General features: G+C 47.6%; 1 protein-coding gene across 2 annotated transcripts in view; it reads left to right on the top strand.

Annotated features, from left to right (window-relative positions):
• The first annotated feature begins 176 nt into the window (after positions 1-176).
• Positions 177-24,642, top strand: part of LOC144138357 (uncharacterized) — a 32,459-nt gene continuing 7,993 nt past the window's right edge. The window contains exons 1-12 of one of the 2 annotated variants that reach the window (XM_077670600.1): positions 177-1,025; positions 1,124-1,264; positions 3,285-3,509; positions 6,561-6,835; positions 7,880-8,040; positions 9,399-9,490; positions 11,887-12,009; positions 14,572-14,721; positions 16,825-17,077; positions 20,717-20,937; positions 21,232-21,384; positions 22,213-22,341. In XM_077670600.1, the coding sequence (XP_077526726.1) occupies positions 1,022-1,025; positions 1,124-1,264; positions 3,285-3,509; positions 6,561-6,835; positions 7,880-8,040; positions 9,399-9,490; positions 11,887-12,009; positions 14,572-14,721; positions 16,825-17,077; positions 20,717-20,937; positions 21,232-21,384; positions 22,213-22,341 (1,927 nt within the window). In that variant the 5' untranslated portion in view covers positions 177-1,021. The remainder of the gene's footprint in view (positions 1,026-1,123; positions 1,265-3,284; positions 3,510-6,560; positions 6,836-7,879; positions 8,041-9,398; positions 9,491-11,886; positions 12,010-14,571; positions 14,722-16,824; positions 17,078-20,716; positions 20,938-21,231; positions 21,385-22,212; positions 22,342-24,642) is intronic. The other variant, XM_077670599.1, reaches the window with a different exon arrangement.

Below are 24,642 nucleotides of genomic sequence, written 5' to 3'. Positions count from 1 at the left end.
AATGACCTGAACTAAGCGGCCCGTGCGCGGGGCTGATGTGTAAGCTAGGGGTCACTAGCCAACAGGATTTATTGTCTCCCTTTCCTCGATTCCGCGACATGAGGCGCTCGACCATTCCTATCTGAATAAATTCATTCATTCATTCATTTACAGAAGTCTAATTACCTGGCTGCTTGCATGCAGACATCTTTGCGTGCAATGAACCCGATACAAGAGACGAATTCATCGCAACTGTTCTTCTGTGAGACGCAAGCGTATTGAGTTAAAGGATGTTGTGCCTTACATGCATTCTTACATCGTGGCGACCTTTAGCTACCAATTTTCAACTCATTTGCCTGTTCCCTGCGCTGGTATGTGAATGTTTTGAGGCCACCCACGCGGCCCTCATAACCGTCACCAAAACAAGCAAGCATACGACCTTGCGGTGACAGTGTAAGCAACGGCATCTGAAATGCTCATAACAATATCGCCCATAGCTCTCTAACAAGCACTTCATTTTCGTCCTTCTTTACAGCCCCGACTCGTACGCAGTAGCATATTTGCGTTCCCGCTCAGTCGACGATATTCCTTCGAAACGTGGCGTTTTTTATTCGGTTTCAAAAGCCGCGGAAGACGGCCGGTAGCGGCGGCCGCATGATCGAGAGCACCGTGCAATCGCGCCACCCAAAGCCTGGTAGCACACACGCAATGGCATATCGCGATAGGCAGGCAGCACCACGAGGCAAGAAGGTTATCTTGCTCCGTGACGCAGCATCAAATGCCTGGTCATGCATGCCCCAGTGCCCGCGCGGCTGCGACTTGGAAGTTGTCTTTTTCTGTCATTTTGTTTTACAACTGGCAGAATGTTCTGGAAGGCGATAGCGATGTAAAGGAGTGGAAGGGTAGGCGGTAGCTGACCAATAGCTGCGCTCTGTAATGCCGGGATAAACGCATTTTAGAACGAGGGGCACGCCATCTTGCCCGCCTGTTGCCCGGACGCGGAGTAGCTGGAGAGCCGGCGGCGCGCTGTCGGCGTCGATGGATGGGTGAGTTTTTTTTTCCACGAGGTACTGTCTATTGTGGAAGTTTGGTTCGCGCTAAGAGTTGTTTTAACTCTATAACTGTTGTCGTTTTATTTTTCTAGAGTCATTTTTCTTAGTGCCTGTGCCATTCACCGCTCCCAACCCGGCTCGCTCGGACAAGCGCATCCAGGAGGGCCCTTCCATTGCGAACTTGCCTCACGTCAGACCTGCGCAGGCTGCTTCGCCGACAACTCTTCCAAGCGGTGAGTTCCGTGGCCAAAGGCCCGGGGCGACGTGCGGCGTACCCACGAAACCGGCTTTTGTCTCGTTTTTTCGCGCCTTTCGCGCATTTGGATTAAGTTTCAAACCGGGCGCACATTCGCCTTGGAGCCGAACGTTTCGTGGGCCGTCGCGACACAGGGACTCCGACTGTCACCAAAGCTTTGCGGTGCGCGTTAGTGAGGAGCCCCGCCGACCACGCCCCCCCGCAAACACACCGGGTGGTAGCAGACACTTGCCTTTAAAAACAACCGAACGTCCCCACGCTGGTTACCGTTGATTTCTGTGTGCTCACCCTCGTTCAAAGTGCGAGAGAAAAGTTAAAGGGAGATCCGAACGGTAAGTTTTAAGCTTAAACTGATTTTTTTTTAATCGCGGGGGAAACGAGGCGGCTGTGTATGGGCGCTACGTATTAACTAGACGCACTATGCATTCGCAACGGTTGAAAAAGAAAATCGTTGATCTTTGCAACGTCCACCCTTACTGATATGTTAAAGAAATGTTCTGGAACTCGAGAAACCACATCTCTGGAACAAATTTTTGGCCGGTGGAAGGAGCAGCATAGTCCCTAGAAGCCTCGCCAGCTTTAGCGAGACTTGCAGTAACGATTGCCGAGTGAAGAAAGCAAGGTGCTGGGGACGTTCTGATTTGAGGATCATTGGAAGACGCCACCCTTGTCATCGTCAACCTGTTGACCGCCCTTGCAGGATGAATCCAACATCATCCAAATCCATTTTTGTTTTAAAACTTTCTCATCTTGGCGAGCCCCGAAGTTTACGCCCCATAAGTTAGCACTGCAAGTACGCATTGGTCGCTACTTTTTATTACGTCATAAATCTTCCAGAAAGCACCCCAGAAGTGATAACTTTTAGCATTTAAGCACCCAGGTTAGGAGGCTGGCTCACTGCTGTGCTATTTAACATTGACTTGATATCTTCGTAGTTACATTTGAGCCTAGGACTGAGCTAACTTATGCAGTTCCTGAAACTTTCATTTGAATTCTTCGATGAGTTCACTGAACATGTCCAAAAATCTCAAAGCTCAAGTGTCTCCCATTCGCTTGTATTCCTGGTTCCCCTGCCGTGGCTTACGAACGCCTCCTTAATAACCCTTTGTCATGCATGGTGGCTATTGAGCAACTGATGTAAGAATTGATGTTATATTAGGTCATGATTTGTTGAACCGAGACAGGCGTCCCAAGAAATGAATGAGGGGAAGCCGTACTTTAAATTTTGTGTTATAAGCAAATAAGGCAGCTTTTGTTACCGAACAAACTCCTTGATAACTATAAATGCTGTAGTCTTTGCATTAAATGTTTGTTTCATTTTATGTATGTGTCTCTTGAGATTTGGTGGCTTTGACAATAACCATTTAAATGTTCAAATGACCGTGTTCTGACAGGCGTATCAAGAAAGATCATAATCTTAAATGACGTTTGCATGGATAGTGCAATGATGCATTCAGGTGGACCATGCATAAAGTTTTTATTGTCTAATAATGGTTAGCTGCAGCCTTTAGGAGTGTGACAGCGTTGTTAGGCATTGGGAAGTATGTAAAACACGGGCTGAAAAAACAAAACACATTTATTCCGAAGCAGATGTCTACTCACAAAAAATGAAAACCCTTAGTGGGTAACAGAGAATGGCTGTTAGGGGGCTGATGATCTGCATACACAAGTCAGTAAAACCTTGTGGAGAAGTTCACTTTTAAACTGCACTTCTGCATGAAAATGCAGACTCCTCCCGGACTGTGTTGGCTTTAAACATTTCAGTAAATCTTTTTAGTTATTGAATGACCAAACAATGGTTTTTGTCGTTCTTTGGCCATTAGTGCTCTTGCGCTAATAAAGTACCCATACTACTACTACTACTACTACTAATTGTATTGGCCAACTTGTCTTGCCTCTGGCAATTGCTAGAGGGTACCATTGCTGAGAGAAATCGCTTTCGTCGCTGCCTCTCAAGTTAAAGCAATACATTCTATCGCACTGACTTCCCCCCGCAGGCATGGCAGACGGCGCAGTGAAGGTCGCCGTCAGGGTGCGGCCCCCCTTTCCCCAGGAACAGAACCAATGTGTGGAAGGCTCCATCGAGGTGCTTCCGGAGCAAGCACAGCTCGTGGTGGCTCAAGAGTACGGATTCACTTTCGACTACACCTTCGACACCACTGCGACGCAAGAGGATGTCTACACCCGCTGCGTTGCCGACCTGATTGGCAAGGTCACAACTGGTGAGTCGCTATACATTTGGAAAAGTGGACAACGTCAGGAGGGAGAAGCATTCAAAATGGTTAACTTTTGTATAAGTGAATAAGCTCTTTCACTTATACAAAGTGAATAAGCTTTGTGGAATCTCTGACAATTGAAACATGTATATACCATGGATTTTTAAACCGAAGTAGGGGCAAACAAAGACCTGCGACTATCAGAGATGGCTCGAGAGGGATCCACGTGGTGAAGGTGGTGTCACTATGGCAGGGCAGGTACCTTGTAGCATGGCTAATAGGAGAGAGAGTAACAGCAAACACTGTGGGCTTGGTAGTGCCACCGTGTGGAGTGCCCTGATAAACGCATCACACCCCTTAGTCAGTCCTTGGATCTGTTTCCCCTGGCAGCTGCCCACTTCTGCATGCTGGATACCTCCTGATGTTTCCTGCATGTGGACAAACCTTTAAAAGAGTACTGAAAACAAAAATCTTATGTTCCTTTTTTATAGCTTTTATTGACACTTAATGGCCTGGAGAACTCGACAAAGCTCTTGAAATACTTGAGCGCGCAATAATTAATTACATTGAACGGCCTGAAAATCGTACGTTTTGGTTTTCTGTGCTTCCAGCTTGGAGGGCGCATATGACAGAACCACGGTTTTGTACCGACAGAACCTCACCTGTATGAACCTGTATCACAGAACCTTACCGTTTTGTACCAGTGGAGGCATTGTTTCGATTGCCCCGCCTCCAGAGAATTTAGGCCTACCATTGCGCCGTAAATTTGATGACTGCTTTCAATAAAAGTCCTTATGGCAACTTTTATACCGATTTTGGGCAATAATATATCAGGAGCCAATATATATATGGGAACCAATAGTAAAGCCAATAGGAGCCAATAATATAATATTGGCTCCTTGCCCATGTGTGGAACTTTATTTTTGGCAAGAGTGCCTTTCTGGCAAGCGGTTGTGCCTCTAGCTCAGTCTGCGTGCATCAGTTCATGAACGCACTAGTGCCCAGTCGCCACTTGCCGGGCCATGCGTGAGAAGTGGTGTCACCTCTTTTCCCTACAACTAAGTAATATCACGCCGGTGTCCATTTCCTGCGCACCGCTCCACATGCTGTCCTGCCGGCACGATAAATGAGATCGAATTGATGTTCCACACATCGCAGGCTGCTCATGTTTTAGCTTGGGTATTCTGTTGAGTAAAGGAACCAGAATGTAACAGTATTAATATCGAAAATTGGTGTCAGCACCCCTTTTTCTGGCCACCCGAGACACTGCACTTTCCTGTCTGCGCACCATTCTTTTCCAAATGTACTGAGATCAAAACTGTTAATAACGCACGAACACCTAGCCATCGATACGTGCAGCGCAGCCGGCTGATAGCCACTGGCGTGACCAGCGAGATTAGTGGACAGCGCTGTGGCAGCTAGGCATGGGAAAGATATTGCGGATGCTTCCGCGCTTTGACATACAGTTCCTGACCACGACAGCTGCCAGCACCTGTTTTTGAATTTATCTTCTGCAAATAACTAGTGAAGTTTTGATCTCTTCTTTGGCACGGTTCTTTGGCACAAACAGTTATTATCAGCGCCTTGAAGTTTAACCACTCATGCTCAATCATGTGAATTGGTGGGGACATGCGTGTGGCTTGACACTTCGTGTGTCATTTTTTAGAGTAATCGCTTGCAGTATAATTCACGCAGTCGCTCCCTTTATTTTCGCACCCAATAGCACGACCAAGACTCATGCTGCATGGCTTTCATGTGTCTGGCTGTCACAGCGCCATCCACTAATCTTGCTGGTAACGCAGGTGGCTATCAACAGGCATCGCTCCACGTATTGACAGCCTTGCATTCGGGTGTTGTTGACAGTTTGACCGCTGTACCTTTGTGAATGAGCACTGAAGACAAGGGAGACAGCAAAAGAGAAAACCAGGAGTTTGACTCGGCTACTGCAGTGGAGGCATAGAATAGTTGTGGAGAAGGTACAGTGACAGTTGATAGTCACTGGTGTCACGCATTCTAGCATATCATCCATGCAAGTGAAATAGCTGTGGACAGATGTGCGCCGTCTGCTGACGCCATGTAGCTTTCTTCTTCACTGTCGTCACTGTCGCAACCTCTTGCTCACTTGCACAAACAAGAGGCGTGAAGGTTGATCAGCTCGTGCGTGTGCACGCGTGCTGAAGTCACTGGTGCTAGAGAGAATTCATGCGCACTCAAACTTCTGTTAAACTACAAAAAAAAAATAAACGACGCAAGCACACAAAAGGGGCTACAAAAATGCTCTCCGCGGAGCTGTACAACCCAACAATACGACTCGCTGCCTCCCAGGCATGTCCTGCATGGGCTAAGGACTAATAGTGAACACTTCGGACACTAACCCTTGGCATAGACTTTAAACTACATGCTTACCCTAGACGGGGCTTTGACACTGCATGCTAATCCTAGGTATCGCCTTGACAATACACGCTAACCTTAGGCATTGCCTTCACAGTACTGTTCGACAACGACAAAGCTCGACGACGATACGTCGGCTTCGCTCGGCTACTTGCTTATGTTTTTGGGACTGGCTTGCGGAGTTGAGATGTTCTTGCGGTTCGCGACGATGATCGAGGAGATTCTGGATCCTCCGTGCAACTGGTCGTGCCACTGTGAACCTATTGATCGGACTTCCGCTAAAGAATTTTCACCCCCAGTACCCCCAGCTACTTGCACCTGGTATGAATTCCAAGCAGCTTCCCTCGTTCTGGCCTGCACGTGTCTTTAAGCTCCTGATGAGCCCACTGAAAAGGGAGCCCAGCGGCTACGCTGTCCCCAGTTGGCCCTCCACTCCTCTCGCTTGCAAAAAAAAACGGGCTGACTCATGTGTGAGACGAGGGAGGAGCAACAGAAAGAAAATGGCCGCCCCCGGCGAGGGAGCTGCAGTGGTGGACGCCTAAACGAATAAATTGAGCGCACTGGCCAGGTGTTCGTGACAGTTTCTTGCACGAAAAGTGCCTGTACTTTCAAGACGCATGTATTAGCCTCAGCAGTTGTCATATTGTCTTCCTCCCTCTCCCGCAGGCTACAATTGCAGCGTGCTCATGTACGGCCAGACGGGCTCGGGCAAGACGTACACGATGGGCACCAACTATGGCCAGAGTGAGGTGGCCGCTGCCAACCCGGGCATCATCCCCCAGGCCGTGCGGGACCTGTTTGCTGTCCTGTCCCAACAGCAGGGCTGCTGGACGGCCAAGGTGTCCTTACTGGAGATCTACAATGAGAACGTCTTCGACCTGCTGGCAAACCCCAAGGAGCGGGAGGCCATCCCCATCCGAGAAGTGGGCAAGGTCATTGTGGTGGGTCTCCTCCTTTTGTCATAAATTGGCTCGTGTTCACCTCCTCAGTCGCCTTCTTCCTTGGTAGCACTCAAGTGATGTCCTTTGCACCAGTACAATTGGAGTGCTGAAGCCCGTTTTGTTGTACAACTAGGGTTAAAAATTGGCAAAGCTTGCACTAAGTTGTGCAAGGCTTGAACTAAAGCTGAGCCAGAGGATTTCTTTCTATGTATGCACTGAAGGACACACCACCACACATTGCATTAGGTTTGAAATTGTTTATTTAGCTGTTCCGTCGTTGCTTTTCACTGTGGTAGTAGTAGCGATAGTCATGTCCATCTGTATCGTTGTCTTCCTCGTGCATGACTGGTGGGCCTGGATCGTTTCATCCGCAGGCTTTCACATTTCACGTGCTAGAACCGGCGAGAACTGGCTTCGTGAACTGGGCGTCTGTAGCTCGCCCTTTCTTGTGCTCCCCCCTTGAGGCATAGACGCCCATGAACTGTTTTCTTGGTATATTTTTGCGCCACGCGCAAGCCTGGACTACGCCACGCACTCCTCACAAGGGGCGTGCTCACGTGTGTGGTAATCAGTTGAAGTAACTATGACTTTGTGTTTTTTGGTACCGTTGCACACATTACAGCCAGAAACGACAGCTCTGCTGTTAGAACACTGGCACGGATACGAGGCCACATCCTTGTAAACAAAAGTAGTTGTAAAAGACCTGCATGCTATCTATAAGGTAGAAGAGCTTGCGGCTGGAAGTTTCAACTATTAACACAGCTTCTTTTTTACGCAGCGGCGGTGTCTACTAGTTGGAAAGCGTGGCATCAACTTTTGAGTGGCTAGTACAGTAAAATACCGCAAGCTTTCAGCTCATTTTTTTGGACCAGATTCACTGTTTATTCTTCAGTCAGTGCATTGCCCACGTAAAAGGACTTTGCATAAACACCCACGTGCTTGTGGAGATGCAGCCCGGTACACTTCTTTGGCGCGGGTGACATGATTGAGTGCTCAAATGCAGCGATTCAAGGCGAGGGTCCCTGGGGTTTCTCGTTGGTGCAGCTGCCGGGGCTGGTCAACCAGCAGGTGGGCGGTCCAGGGGAGGCCCTGCAGTGCCTAGAGCAGGGCAGCCGCAACCGCAGCACGGGGGCCACCCTGCTCAACAGCTGCTCCAGCCGCTCGCACGCCATCTTCAGCATCCACCTGCAGGGACACGTGCAAGGGTGAGGGAGGACGGGCTTTTAGGGGCGGAGCCCCTCAGGGTCTTGGGCTGTTGCCGTCTCCTGTCGTTGTCGTCGTAATCGTTGTCTCATGTAGTCATGGTACTGAAACATTGGGACACTCTTTTACGCTTCACACTGAAACGCTTCGTAACGCGTACTGAAAAAATGCCGGGACATTCGTTTACACCTCGCGCTAAGAGCTTCGTGCTTCAAAGACACGAGACTTGTGCAGCAACACTGTATACCTCTACCCCCAATGGTTTCATCTCTGTTGGCAAAAATGCCAAGGCGCCAAGAATACCCCTATAGACTGCATGCTTTGCCCCTCCCCAGGTTTCACGTTAATGGAGATGGCCCGCGATTTTTTTTTTTAATGAAACTGGCCAGGTTAGCCTAGCAAAGACACGTATCTTACTATGCCTGGTGGATGAAAAAATTGACACTTAAATGAATTACCAGTTAGATGAGGATGTGCTTGCATGTGTGGTTATTTAGAGACACTAACGTAATCCTGTCAATTCAAGAAGTCATCAGAGCTTTGGTCGCATGGAATGAATGTTTCAGACTCGGCTGGGGGCCTAATATGTTACTCGGTTGTAATCTTCCAGTAAGTGACTGGTTCAAGGACACTATAAGGGATGCACTAGGTGCTGAAAACCACACGCATTTACATTTCAGGTAATCTAAACCTCCACGTTTGTCACGGACTGGGGAAGTGCCCTGCTGCAGCTAAAACTGGGAGTACTCTGTGAAGCTACATTGAGCCACATGTTGTGTAGAGCCACTTCATCATGCTTGGCGTGCCCGTGTGACATCAGAGATGACTTGAAAGGGGTCTGTGGAGTGAAGCGACACGCACTGGTGTAACATGATAGCCCACATAGATCGCCGAATGCTGCTGGCAGTTTTTGATGCAAGAACTAAAGCATCTTTCCTGATGAAAAGGTGATGTAATTTTAATAGGTCATGCACCCTCGGTGCCGCAGTGTCTGCCTTGACATTTCCACTTATACCACTGAAGTTCTATGGGATGGTGTGCCTGTGAGGTGTGCTCAGGAGGTGCTTTGCTGGATTTTTCCTCTTCATTCACTGTCTCCCTTGCTCTTCAAAGCAGCAGCCCTTTTGGTTGAATGGACCTACTCCTTGATACAGTGAGCAGTATTATGAGTTGTATTAGAAACCTGGTCTTACAAGGGGAGATAAGGTGTTGTTTGGTGGAATAGCAAGGGAATTGGGATCTTTATACCCAGGAGTGTACTAAAGACCCTCATACGTTATCTTTGCTGGGATTGTCTTTTTTTTTTTTCTGGGCCGCTTTGATGGAACTCTCTCCTGATGTGCCAACATTTGTATTCCAGGACAATGTTCACGTCAAAGCTACAGCTTGTCGACTTGGCTGGCTCAGAGGCTGTCAAGAGGACCCACAGCACTGGAGACAGGAGGAAAGAAGGTGCAGAAACAAGAGGGGGCATCATTCATGCGCCTTTTTCTTTTTTTTTTCCCGGTACCAATGACACAAGAGAAGAGGAGCATATGATAATCCCACCCTTTTTTATTACCGTACTTACCCGATTCTAACCTGCACTTTTTTTTTTCCGAAAAAATAGGCGGAAAAGTCGCATGCGCGTTATAATCGGATACGAAACCGAAACTGCCGAAACAGCGGAAATTTTGTCCCACCCATCGTCATCGCCATCTCAAGATGGCGCCAACTTTCGGACCATCCATGTTTCAGACGCAGGAAACCTAGGCTTTTCTATTGGCGTTCGCACAAATCGTCAAATTGTTCCACTTGCACGCTTGATACAGCAATGGCAGCAGCAGCAATGAAGGTGCACCGCTTCCCCGAGTGGCTTACGAGCGGCTTCCATGCTTTCAAAACGAGCGGTCGGCTGAAGCGTGCCCCTCTGGAGAAGCTTGCGGGATAGGCGTGCGAGGTGTGGACCACGATGCCATCGACCATAGTTGAACGTTCGTTCAGTAGTGTGGCATCGCTAACGCGCTTGGCAGCACCAAGGATGAGATGTTGTAGTCGGCAGAAAGCGACGAGGAGTAAGATGAGAGATTACTTCGGGAAATAAATCGCCCGTTTCTCTCGCATTCGTTTTTCTGGGTCACAAAGTTCTGTGCGCGTTAGAATCGAAGGTGCAAGTTGTTTAGGTTTTTTTGCCAGAAAAATCGGGTGCGCGTTAGAATCGGGAAAGTATGGTAGCTTAACAAATTACCCACCGTGGTGGCTCAGTGGCCAAGGACGCAGGTTCGATTCCCGGCTGCAGCGGCCGCTTTTCTGATCGAGGCAAAAAGCGTAAACATCCTTCATGTGTTCGAGATTTTGGCGCACGTTAAAAATTCCCAGGTGGTCAAAATTAATTGGGAGCCCTCCACTATGGCACGCCTCATCGTTTGTGCAGCATCAGCGTGTTAAACCTCATAATCAGTCAAATCTAATGAAGTGAATTAACTGATCAGTCCGCCTTAATGAAATAAGAATACACTCCTCCATTGGCCAGTTTTCATGGTAGGACAGGCTACTTCAATTGATAGTGCCACTAACCTATACTAGCTCATTAGTAGATGGTGCCTACACATAGAAATAATTAGTTGCAGAGGTGAAATTTGTGGGCATACAATTTCGGCTCCACATTAGCTTACACTGCACACTTTGCCCGTTTCTATTGCTGCGCGACATATGTCTGCACGCCTCCGAGAAATCAAAAACCTGCATGCTGTTGCTTTGTTGAGCATCCTCACCTTCATTTGAGAACCCTGAACAAAATGCTGCTTTATCTCTGTAGTGAAAAGCACCTCTTTTACTTTTAGCTTGCACTTTTCTAAGGCCTGCGACTGCAGTAGTGAGCCAGGGTGGCTGCGTTCATTTCAGTGCCTGACGGTGGTGGTGTCTTGATGGTGTGAAGCACACTCTTTAGGTCTCGCATGGTCCCTACACACCTATGACCCCGCTCTGTGTTCGAAACAGGAACGAACAACATTTAACCCTCCCCGCCTTTTTAAGTGCAGAGCACTTTAGGGGCTCGCCTTGTCGTCGTAGCTCGCTCACTGGACCCATGGCGTACTGCGTAGCAGAGTCCCGTCGTAACGGCGTCCCACAGAGGCTTCGAAAGCCAAGCGGTTTAAATAATCATACGCATCCGAAACTCGTGAACCGCTGGCGCCTGTCATACATATCCCCAATGTTTAGCACAAAGAAAACTGCAGGTACATTCGAGGCAAAATATTGTTACGTGGCGGCAGAACAGAGATGAGACGAATGATGCGAAGGGGTGAAGCGGTCTATTTACATTATTCACATAGCCGCCATGAAAGAGATCGCGCAACGTGCGCGCCAAGCACTTCGTCGTCGTCACCATCGTTCTTGAATCAAGGCGCTGTGAGGCATTGCCCACCGGAGTCCTGTAACAATAAACGTAATTAACCACGAGCACCCATGTTCATTTAGTTAGGAACGCTTGTTTGGTTGTTTTTCACGATAGCAAGCGAAGAAAAAGTGGCAGTGCAACGCCAGCACATGCTGGAGAAAAAGCAAGTACGAAAAGAACAGAACTCCAGCTGGCACAGTTTCAGGCAGGGTGTGTGCGAGCACTGCAAAGGTGGGGAAATGTGAACTGCATTGGACAAACCTCCGTTCCATTCAGAGGAGTGAGACAGGGTGGCGAAGAGCGTGATGTGTGGCAGCAGTGAGTGGATAACGGCGCTACAGCCATTATGGTGACTCACTGCTCTGGACTTTCGACCGCTTTGACATTGAGCAGAACGGCTTTAATTTTTTTTTTCTCTCTCTCTCTCTCTCTCTCTCTCTCTCTCTCTCTCTCTCTCTCTCTGTTTCAGGTGTCAACATCAATCTTGGCCTCTTGGCTTTGGGGAACGTCATCAATGCACTCTGCATGCAGGGAGGAGGAAAGCCCCAGTTCATCTCGTACTGTGATTCTGCCCTCACACGTCTCCTGCGAGGTGAGCACAATCTTGAGGCGCACAATGAATTTGCACAAAAGCAGACAAATTACGCACCATATTTACACGATATTAAGTCGACTAGAATGTAGGTCGAACCCCGAAAGTTGCATCTCTCAAAAAAAAAAAAAAAAATTCGAGCGCCGCCTAGAAAATTGTATCGCAAAGAGAAGCTCTTCCGTCAACCCACACGGCGGCTCTACCATCAAAGATCGATGCTCCCAGAAGAGCCGTGCGCTCGCAGTATGCGCGGTAGATGTTAAAAAAAAAAGCTTTTGTATAAGCACCCGGAATAACCATGCGCTGTGGGTTGAGCGGGAAGAACACATTCGCTGCGAGATGACAACCATCGAAGCAACTAGCAGCGGCCACTGCCGCGTGATACCAAAACAAATAACATGGCGGCTGATGGAAGCGGCCGCGCGCGATTTACTTTTGAGCAACTAGCTAAGCTAATAGGTTTTGAGAGAGGGAGGGCGGAGAGGGGGAGAGAAAAGGGCCCGAATTTGAGCGACTAACCTCCCACCATCGTGTTCGGAAGTGTACTGAACAATGCGATAATGCCGCGAACCATGTATGGGTTTGTTTATTGTTTGTTTTTACTGCCGGGCCACGCCCGGCTGTGTTATCTGCGTTCCAAACGAAGCGCGTCTTCCATTCTTTACTTTTATGCCGCACGGGCTATCACATTCAGATAAGCAGACTGTTTCGCCCTAACGTCACTAGCCCAGAACAATCTTCTGTGATCTACAATGTTCTGGATGTGAATCGACGGTTCCAGAAACACTTCCGCCGAAAGATAAAAGCCTGCCGAGCAGACGCTGCGGCATTCGATCTCCGACGCTCATTTGAGTACGTCACTTTGCTGACTGCTGCTTCGCCGCGTGTGTATTATTTGAGTTGTTAGGGGAGCACAAGTTCGCTTCAATAAACGTGTTTTCTTTCAAGACAACTGCGTCGTCTCTGGCTTCGTGACAATATGATTTGGGCTACATCAGCGCTGCGCATTGAATCAAGGGATTTGCTAATGCTCATTTTGTTTATTAGAGATGAATAAAATGCTTCTTGACACGTTCTTGCACACGATTCGTGCGCGTCGGTGTTGCGTGGGCGACTTTTTCATGCCCGCGTCGACGATTCCGCGCGCGCGGCAACTTCTAAGTTATACGTTGGTACATGGTCGGTATGACATGTGACGAGCGCGGCAGTGGGAGGAGCCTGACGTCTTGCCCCAATGGGGAGGCGCGCTCTTCATGGCGGCAGTTTGAAAGCACTTGGGACAGCCGGCTGGCGCCCCCGGAGATGTTTAGGCTTACCACAGTGGCGGATATACGATTGGCGCTTTCCCTAGCAGCGCGGATGATGCTTTATAGTGTCGTTTTCAACCACACTATCAGCTCCTTTCCTGCACAAACATCTTCGTTTGTGCCTTCAGTGATATTTTAAAGACTGGTTAGAAGCGGTCGCTGGAGCTACGCGCACCTCTTCGCGGCTGGTGACGCCGCCATGTTGCCACCGCCGATCGCGTAGCGCACAGCATGCGGGTGGTATTCGCGGAAGCGGCAGCGCGGCGCATTTTCGTGAGCAGAAAACGCCCCATGCGGTTCACACTTTAGACCATAATCATGGGAACGCGGGTGCAAAGCTGTCCCCACCTTGTAGCATTTCCGATTTCTCGTTTCTCTTGCCGTTACTAGCGGTAGACGGTTCGATTTCAATTCTAAGTCATTGGATTGTCAAATTTGAAAAAATAGGGTTGACCTACAATCGTGTAAATACGGCACCTATCATGCACTAATGGAGCTCTTTTGAGTTTACATGGGGGAGTAATCTCCTTACATGCAAAAAAGAATCGGCGAACAATGCCAGACTGCTGCATCATTGCAATCATAAGGCAGATCATTCCTTTGGAACTATAGAAGAGCAAGGTGCTACAAGATTGAGGTCCTAAAGAAGTCATCAAAGAGAGATGGGTTCTCTTTTCTCACCAATTATGGTGGGGTGTTGCTTGCCTAAAGAAGTTGGGGGGGAAGGGTGCGATGGAATGCTTCACATTTAAGATATGGCAAGCATGTAAAAGGAATCGAGGAGCTGTTGTCTGGTGCAGAGTGCTTCGATACATACAATTTAAGAAACTCGCCTTAGCATGAGCACCTTCATAGTAGTAGTGCCCCCTTTTGGCAATGGATAGGGCATCTATGCAGGCACGAATTCTGTCAGTGAAAGAAATAAATGTTCAAAAGCTGAACAAAAAAACATCATAAACCTTTGCTTAGCAGTAACAAGAATTAGGTCCTTCCACTACGGTGAATGTGAGTGAAGCACTCAATAGGGTGGGCAAGTGGCGCTTGGTTGTTCTTGGTTATCTTTAAGTTTTTCTTTACCTTTCAATGAATGAAATAAATTTGGCAATCTGATTTCGTCTTTCTTTCACCTTCTTGTTGGGTTTTGGGAAATTGTGTTCCCACGGTGAAATAAAAAACAATTGACAGCCAGTTTGGAAACTTTGCAATTATTATTGCCCTGTGGCGTGTCTTCCCTTTCCTTGCGTTTCCACCCTAGACTCTCTCAACGGCAGCAGCTTCACAGTGATGATTGCCTGCATCAGCCCGGCCATCGGGAACATTACGGAAACGGTGAACACCCTGCGCTATGCGGACAGGGCTCGGCAGATCGAGACAAAGCCCGTCATCAGCAGAGCCAACAACAAAGGTGCGCTACTTGTCATGCCTACCATTGGGGTGTGGTGACTGCAAGGCTGTGCAGTTGAGGTGGCTAGTTTGACTGAGCTGGGGCAACAATCATTTCTGCGCCTCCTGTATGTGACATAATGGGCACGTTAGAGGATTCCATGTGACGTATCAACTCGAAGCCTTTCACTACAGCATGCCTCGCAGACTATTACGGGGCAATTTGGCACATTGATGGCAAACTTTCAATGACTGCCCAGAGGTTGAGATGTTACACTGCTGTGCAGAGGGTTGCTAGTCATGTAGCTGTTAACCGCCCTTTCTCGAGTTATGTCTCAAGATGTAATTGTTTTTAGACCAAGACAACCGCTATTTCTCTTCGATACCTCCAGGTAACGTGCATGCAGAAATTTTGTGGAGAGCTGTCTAATTGCTGATGCTTGGAACCGTCTTCTTCTATAAATTTTATTATTGCGTGGTAACTTTTATACTTGACATTCCTTGCCAGTGTGCTAACAGTTATGCAGCTGTAATTGTGCACAACTGCATCGTGCCTTTAGTTGTAGAACATAATGTACACCTGGCACCGTGCAGAGATTTGCTTGTACAGACGTAGTCATCGTCATAATCGTGGTGCGCTCACTGCTAGTAGAATCGTGATTCTCTTCTTCACAGGGATAGTAGTGGGTTGGTCAGTTTCTCATGGGGAACATGTTCTGTCAGCTGCTCGTTATTAAAAAGCAAGTGGGAGGGGAAGATGTTGCGTATCAATGCACATGTCATCATATATTTCTCCTATTGTGCAGTGAAGCAAACTTTTTAAACCCATGGTGGTGCCACAGGTTTAAAATGATAACTTTGTGTGTAGCTCTGGAAGAGAGCAAAACGACATGCAGTGCTAATAAAGAAATGTGGATATGCTTTAGCTGTTGTAAAGGGTGTTAGCTGTAAGAGACTAGCTGCATGTAGTGAATGAATTGGAGTATTGGTGCCAGGGCGTGGGAACAAAAGTACTTTTTATGTTCTGGTTTTTGTATTGCTCCTAGTAGGATGGTTCAGTTCTGGTTTAACGCCCAATTAAACAAAAAAATAGTAATCTCGAACGGTTTGAACCATTGGACGGGCAAAAAATAATAATAGTTTACGAAATATCAACAAATGACTTCTTTGTTTTTCTCACCAAACTCAAAAACACGAAAATTCCACTGCGATGGGTAGCGATAATGCAGCTCAAATTAGAAATGCGCATTCAGGGATATGCACTGGATGCATTGTGAATTTAGTAATTAGGACAAAAATGAGTTTTTGCAATTGAGAATAATTTGCGCATAATACCTAAAGTGTGCCTTGGTGCAAGGTTATCTCATGAGTGGGACATAAACAGGTGCACTTGGTGACTTAGGCACCTATGGTCTGATGAGACAAAGTTTAGTGCTAAGTATGCCAAAAGCTACTTGTGCCAAAGCACAGATTTTTGTGTAGCACTCACATTTTTCTGCTCAGAACTATGTGTAGGTGTCCCTTGGAAGCCATAACCTGTGTCAATCATTTTCAACAAACAAGCAGTGTTGAGTGGGCCTAGCAAGGTTGTCAACTGAGACTGCTCTACATTCGCAGTTTCCGTCTCTGAAAAGTGCCTCCAGAGCATACAGCTAGGGTAGACAGGCTTAACACTCTTAGGTGGAATACATTGGGGTGGGTTGGCGTACGGCTCAGTAGCAATATGACATCAATAACTGTAAGGTCAACCTTTTGGGTTTGCTTTAGAGACTGAAAAAAATATTACATTTTCTTTTCGCTGTTTCCTCCATCTTTTTTTGTGTGTTTGCATGCGCGTGTCTGCATTCACACGTGCATTTTTTTTTTCAGTGGTGTTGGAACACCCTGATTTGTAGGTTTGTACATACAAAGTTACTGCTAAGCAGGTGCCATCTGGTACCAGAACTGGAGGCACAGCAGGAGAGCATCATGGGCTAGGCACTACGCGAATGTAGTAAACTGAGAGGTGAAAGACCGACAGCCTCGTGATTGTCAGCCTTCTAGCAGCCTTCAGAGGTGTGCTAGTAGAAACATTAGCCTCCAGGGTGTCCCTCCCTTCTTGCATCGGTGTCCTCTCCCTTTGCAGAGAACCTGCCCTCCCGCAGAATGCTGGAGCCGCCACTGCTGCCACCCACACCATCCCAGTGGCAGAGGACGCCGCTGGGCGCCCATGTTCATCGCCGGTTGCTTCCGGGTTCCGCCAGAGGGCAAAACGTTGCTGCTGCCAGGCAGCTGAAGAGCACGCTGCTGGGCTCGCACGCGGAGGAAGATAGCGCCGCTCCAGTCGAGAATGCCTCCTTTATGAGCCTGTCCCCCGTACGGCCAACCCTGCCCCTGACGTGAGTGCAGCTGCAGCTACGTTACTTCGCTGCCACTGTGCTTGACAGCTGAGGAAACCAATTCTCAGATGCCAGGGTCAAGCATGTTGTTTGAACAGGTTACACGGTAAAACCAGCGCACTGTCATTGCATTACCATATTAGCACAATTGCAATGCGCACCCTTTTTTGCTAAAAGTAGCCTTCAAATATGTGCGTGCATTACAGTCGGGTGCAAAACTGAAATCGGCTTCAAAGCGTCCAGCGCATAGCCATACAGACTAATACCCCTGTCACACGGGCACTTTCAATCGCGATTGAAGTGAATCGCGATCGAGTTTTCGAGCGCGCTCGGCGTACTGCCGCTGCTACACGGCACGTTTCAATCGCGATTGAGAAGTTGCACAAGTTGCGCTCGTGTTCGCCAGATGGCGCTAACCATGTACTTGCGGCCGGCGTCTGGTAACTTCGCGCGGTCGTAGGTATACGTAACTATGTAAATATTACCTCACGCTTATTTGGGTCAAGTTATTTGACCCAATTTGTGGCGTTAGTTGAAGTTGTCACATTCGGTGCCATTACTGAGCGGGGACGAGAGTATCGCCGCTTTCGTTCGATCGCGCTTGGAAGCCTCGATCGCGCTTGAGAAACCAGGATTGAGTTCGAGCGGGATCGAGCTCGATCGCGATTGAAACTGCCGTGTAGCAGGTGCCCGATCCGGATTGAGCTCGATCCGGATCGACTCAATCGCGATTGAAAGTGCCCGTGTGACAGGGGTATAATACTCCTGTCACACGGGCACTTTCAATCACGATTGAGTCGATCCGGATCGAGCTCAATCTGGATTGGGCGCATTCTACATGGCAGTTTCAATCGCGATCGAGCTCGATCCCGCTCGAACTCAATCCTGGTTTCTCGAGCGCGATCGAGGCTTCCAAGCACGATCGAACAAAAGCGGCGATAAGTCAAAACCCGCGATAACGAAATCCCGCTGGTACGAAATTCCCGCGGCAACGAAATATTTTCGGATCCCCGGCAAACGTCCATAGACGCCCGTGTATTTTATATCTCGCGGCAACGAAACGTTTTTGGAAACTGATTCCGCGTTAACGAAATTCGGTGCAAGTTTGGTCGGCATTTTACCTACCCATTGGAGGGTAACTGTATCCGAAAAGTGCTCAGTGCATTTTTTTTGGACTCAAAGTGCGTAAACTTCAGCCACAGCACGTTTGCATGGCCGCCGCCATATTTGTTTACAAAAGACCGCGCAGCCGGCTGCGGTGGAGGCAGCCTCGCAGCGGCACCACCAGGGGGCGACACATGGTGACTCAAGTCACGGCTTTGGCTTGGGCTACGCTAGCCCACTACCGCTGAACAGAACGCGTGCGTTTGTTGTTTGTGCGTGGCGATTGGCATGTTTGCTCTCAGTAAGATGCCTTCGCCAGCCCAAAAGTTGAGGTTTTTATCGCTACGAGATAAGGCAGCCATCATCGCCCAAGTCAGTGGCCCAAGGGAGGATAGCGCCGACGAGTTTGGAAACGCCTGCAACTAGCTCAACCATTTTGAAAAGCAAGGATCCCACCAGTTTTCAATGGCGCACGTGCGCAAAACAAAACAGTGACAGCTGTGACCTTTCTGGACGTCTAGAAAGCGGTGCTCACCAAGTTTTGTAAACAGTATTGGTGCAACGAGGTGCCACTCTGTCTGGCAAAGTTCGTAAACAGAAGAAGCTGGGCTCCACTTGCATGATCGGACGTACTCGGTGCCGAGGGCCGGGGCGGAAACGTGCAGAGAAGGTGAACCCACGGAATGTTTTGGATGCGTTTGACACTATCTCGTTCTTGGGCGCGCACGACGACTAGCAATGAACCACTTGTACAGTGGTAGCAGAACTGTGACGTTGGCTGCAAGGTAAGGCTCACGAAGTAATATAACCGACTTTAGGAAATAAATTTTTGGTTTGTGGCCAATTTTCCGGTCGTTTATGTCTCATTCTCGCGGCAACGAAATTCCCGCAAAAGCGAATTTTCTTGCTTTCCCCGGCGGTTTCGTTATTGCGGGGTTCGACTACTCTCATCCCCGCTCAGTAATGACACAGAAGGTGAAAACTTCAACTAATGCCACAAATTGTGTCAAATAACTTAACCCAAACAAGCGTGCGGTAACATTTCCATAGTTACATATACCTATGACCGCGCGAAGTTACCAGACGCCGGCCGCAAGTACATCGTTAGCGCCATCTGGCGTACACAAGTGCAACCGGTGCAACTTCTCGATCGCGATTGAAACGGGCCGTGTAGCAGCGGCAGTACGTCGAGCACGCTCGAAAACTCGATCGCAATTCACTTCAATCGTGATTGAAAGTGCCCGTGTGACAGGGGTATAACTCCTCCCGAAATCCAACTCAATCCAATGCAAGACAATCTGCTAGCATCATGTGGATAAATTTTGGCATACCTATTCCTTAGTGGGCATACCACAGCCACCTGTTGCAAATGTTTACTTTTAAATTATTTTTCAAAATAAATTTTTTGTTCGGATTTTCATGAGTAAACTTTCCTGCATGTTACAATCAGGGGCACGTTAGAATCGTGCAAATACAGTAATAAGGGCCAGTTGGTTATTGAAACATGGCACATATTGAAACAGCAAGGTAAGGAAGAGAAAGGACTCGCAGTACTAGCGCTGGTCCTGTGTGTCCAACTTCTTAAGTTTCGTACTTACTGCATTTTAATGTTTCACTGCTCCAACACACTGGCCTCCAGCTAATGTGTGAGGCCTGTGCACAAGCATTCAATGTTTCCATGTGCCAGGAAAGAGCACGCCGGAAGGCAACAAAGAACACTTCTGCCTCTTATCCCAAGAACCTTGAAAAGGAAGCCAGGAACGCCTTAAAGTGGGAATTAAACATTTGGGTAGTATATTAACCCAAGCATTAACGGGTTTTTTTGGTGCATGATGAATTTTTTTTTCCTATGGTGTGTAAGGAGCAAGTGGAGAGCAAAAACAAATACGTCAGTGGTGTGAAAGCAGGAGCGTGAAAATTCTTTTCTTTATGTAACCTCCTCAGCTTACCTGGTGATGAGTGCTTTAAAAAATTTTGCGTAAAACAAATTTGTCATATGTCTCCACCATCCAGCATGTTCGTCCAGGGTGGCTAAAGTGGGAGGAGTCTTCATTTTACTCAAACAAAAATGTTTTATGAACTTAAATCTTCTTTGTGATTGGTTTTAACATTTATTTGCAGCAAACGTTCAGTAACAAATCTTTTGATCCAGTAAGAACAGTTCTCACATTGTTCAGAAGGAGTCAGCAAATTTTCTGCTCCTATATCCAGTTCACGGATTCAGTTGCCATGCTGTTAGGCATATCAGGACATCCAGCATTTTTTTGCCAGCTGCAGTTTACACTTCCTCAAGTTATCGACCAACATTCGTTAATTTTTTTAAGTGTTGTCGACGCACTTAATCTCCGTCCAGCACTCCTGTGCTTTCCTGTGCTGCATTAGCCCTTAGCAAGCCATTTATCTAGGACTCAGTACGCTGTAGCTGGCTGCGTGTCAGCCTCTTATAAACCAGATATTTCATCTAAATGTGTGCACTACACGCGTGAAAGAATGGTTTCACAAAGTGAAGCTGTGTTTGTGCGCCGTGCGTTTCAGTCCCCTCGTCGAGCGGCTGTACCAGCGGCTAGCGCCAAAGTTATGCGACGACATCAGCAAGAAGCTGGACAGTTTCATGATGACGCATTCACACCTTAACACGACCACCGTTGCCGCACCAGAGCCGACACTGACCGAGGAACAGCAGTCTCTGGTGGACTTGCTTGACACCACGCTGCAAAGACGCAAGCGCAAGACCATGGACTGCACGCCCTCACGAGGTACCTGTGTCGTTGGACACAAACTGATTCATTCGGAGTTTATCCTGGGCCACATGAAGATCTCTGCCATCTTTTTTTTTTCTTTTTTTATCCAAAGCACGTTGGAAGGAGTGGTCTGTAAAGACAGTCGGTGCATCTGCAAACTACAGTGCTGTTCAGTGTTGCTAAAGAAAAGCACCTCACTTGTAGTTTCCTTGCTTGCAGGGCCTGGCTTGGCTTGGCTTGGCTTTAACTTGGTACGCGTGGTATGCCTCACCTTTTGTTTTATGCTTTGTTTTTTCTTCCCGCGACTAGGGGAAGTAGCCACGCCAGTAACTGTGAAGAGAAGGGCGCTTACACGTTCCGGTTCTGAGGCCCGGAGGAGTGGCTCGCTGGGTTCATCGCCTAAACTCGAAGCGTCCAGCAGTTGTCAACAAGACGACACAGTTGTGTACAATGTGGAACTGGGTAAGCTGGATACACTAAAAGTATTCATGTCGCAAAAAATTGTCCCTGACTAGATCGAGGCATCGTCTAGCTAGGTGGGAGTTGAGGCGTCCTTCATAAGGATTAATGAACGACGGCAACATTTCAATCCCCATTGTAATAAGCAAAAAAAATGCATGGTCTCTCTCTCTCTCTCTCTCTCTCTCTCTCTCTCTCTCTCTCTCTCTCTCTCTCTCTCTCTCCCCCCCCCTCCACACACCACATCCACAGCGCGCTTGATTCTCCCAATGGTTCAATGGTGAGGTATGCGTTCTCCACGCAAAAACGATGTCAGGACTGCAGCGACACAGAAAACTTTTCACACCTCCATGTGTCTTCAATCCATCATAATCTTATCGACTAATCAGGATGTTCGTATCCCACCATCGGCATTTGCTTCGGTGTAACGCGAGCTTGTTAACACTCTCACATTAGAACTAAGGGCTTGTAGTTCTGAATTAAACATTGGTGCCCAAGCCGAGTGAAAGATAAACTTGCTTTACATGGTACCAAAGAGACTGCAGTTGATGCATTTGACAATACAATTTGGTTTCTTGCATAGCAGTAGCTTCGTTTAGCACTCATAGGCTGTGGTAAGGGGCCTCAACAGTGTCATGGTTGTGGAAAGTCCGAACTATTGACAGGGACAAAAGAAGAATGAAGAATACGACGAAAAGCGCTTTGTGTCATCGCTTTTTTTTGTTCTTTCTCTTGCTTCTGTTAGTTCACTCTTCCCACAACAATGATGTCATACAAGCTCACCCAAGCAGCCACTTTTTTTATTATGTCCAATCCTATCGCCCTTCGCAGTGCCAAATCCTCCACTTTCGTGTGTTGCCAATCGCACCCGAAGTAGGACCTGCGTGTTCCAGAAACGTGTCTCACCCAGGATGGATAACGTTTCCAAGCCAAGAGTGACCCGTCAAAGCACGGCTACCGGTGGGTGTCACAGATATGTTGGACTACAGTGCTCTGTTCATGCATGGCACATCTTATGTGTGAACCGCCTCCAGTATAACAAAATTACACGGTTCTGTTTCCTCTTACACCTCTTCAAGCAATGGCCATTCCTATGTACAGTGCAAAACGGCTGGGTGCAGTTGCTGCCTCCTCTTTTCTACAACAAAGCATACATTGTTCAGAACAAATTCTTTTAGCACACACAGGTGTTCCTCACTTGGCAGTACGAAGGTGAGACTTGTATCTAAAGGTATATGCATTTCTTGCTGCGCAACTGCTAGCGTGAAGTAGTAGCAGGCCTACTGTAGAAGCGATAAGCAGCACCCGCAAACACATTCTTAACTTACCTTCAGCTACAGTTAGTGTAGCTGTACAAAGAACTAGCAATAGACGCCATTGAAGACAACATCCAAGTTCACTTTGTTGAAATGATCAGGATGTTTGTATCTCGCTGCCAAATGTGCATTGCAAAGGGCGACTTAAAAAGGCTCAGTTGGTAGCACATTCATAAGCTATGTGCAAGATAAGATCTTGGTTTGATGCCTGTAACAGGCAGGCTATTAATATCTCACAGGCCCATGACAAAACGGGCAGACAGAGACGTTTCACCGGGACAGGGGGCAGCTGTGCTTACTCACTTTGGGCACTCAGTGTGCCAGCATGACAAAGAAATGCTTCACATTTCTAAATTTGCTTTCGCCATAATACAACATGTTTTGGGCAATAGCCAAGAATAAGCAGTTAGCTTGGTGACACCATGCCAAGTGGCACAGCAGAGTGAAAACTTTAAAAAAGCCATGCAGACAAAACACAAGTGTGGTTCATTCGAAAGATTGCCTCTTTAGAATCGTTCTGACACCATTTTTAACGGAAACTTCGCTCAAATAAGCCATATAAGTAGGAAAAAAGGCAACGGTCATGCGACTCACTAGCTCATCTCCTGCACTAGAACCTATGACGTAATGTGCACAGCTGTGTGATTGGCTGAGGCCGGCAAAAGCAAACGCAAGTTAGGCAGAGCTTATAAGCTTGCAGAACGATCTATTTTCACTTAAGTGTAATGCATATTTAAGAGCAGTAAGAATGGAAACAATGGAAGTTATGAAGGTGCACAAAAGCAAAGAAGTACCACTGAGTACTGCCGTTGGTACTGCGCGCACTATGCTTGTTATAGCTGCCCAGCAGTCTGGCACGTGGTGGTTGTCTCACACAACACTGGCCGATTAGCAAAAGCGACATTGTCGTACATGACCCTGTTTGTCGAGCATACCCCATGTTTCACGAAATGATTACGTCCAACCATAACAAAAGCAAACCAGGTGCAAATATGGTCAGAAAAGAAGCAAGGGCAGACAGTGGTGCTGCACAGTAGGGTGGCGCCATCTAGAAGGACTGAGGGTAAACGGGACGTTTTCAGTCCACTGCAGACTAAACAGCATACTTACGTTCGCTTAAAGACCTGCCCTTGCTACGTCTCCGCAAATCTCACAAAACACACAATTTGGCAGGAGAATGAAAATTTTAACTTAAACTGAGTGAGGCTAAAACGAACAATTGGGCGAGTTGGTACATTATTCCTAGTAACAGCACAAACAACACGAGGCAAAAAGAAGAGGGCACAAACACAGCGCTGACTAGCTACTGAATTTTATTGCTTATGCCAGTGATTTTTATAGACACATAGACTTAATCATAGACGAAGGAACTTAAATTGGTTAATTTCTTAGTGAATAAAGCATCGTTTGCTGCCGGACAAGGGCTGGGGGCACTATAAAACCCCAAATATTTGGAATAAAACAAACTTGTGCTTTGTCTGTACGGCTTTGTACCCCCAATTGTGTAATGCAAGTGAAGCCAAGTTAGACTCCCCTCTGGTTTCAGGCAATTAAAGCCTTGATCTGGGGCGGTATTCTCGTAACTGTCCCTTTTGAAAACGTCCCTTTCATCGTGACGTACTTCCGGTTAAGCAGTGGGCCTTTGATTCAAATACCGTAACTGTTCTTGCGAACGCATTTTAAAGAACTGAAACCGTATCAGAGAATATTTTATGTGTTTACTGTTCCGCGAGGGAACCGAGAATAACGCTACGAAAAATCGTCTGCTCCAAATCGTCTGCTCCGAGTAGGCACGGCTCATAGCTCCGCCGTGCTTGTATGCGTCACATCCGGGTGTTCGCTTTTAGCCAATCAGGGCTAACTCAAAAGGGACACTTTCGAAAGGGACACAAAAGGGACAAAACACGGGAATACCGCCCCAGGAGATTATTCATCGAGCAGTGGT

Source organism: Haemaphysalis longicornis, unplaced genomic scaffold, assembly GCF_048455015.1.
Source record: "Haemaphysalis longicornis isolate Haplotype H1 unplaced genomic scaffold, Haemaphysalis longicornis Haplotype H1 scaffold_5, whole genome shotgun sequence".
In the NCBI taxonomy this organism is placed as follows: domain Eukaryota; kingdom Metazoa; phylum Arthropoda; class Arachnida; order Ixodida; family Ixodidae; genus Haemaphysalis; species Haemaphysalis longicornis.
The sequence above is the reverse complement of the archived record's forward strand: the minus strand, read 5'-3'. Positions and strand labels throughout refer to the sequence as shown.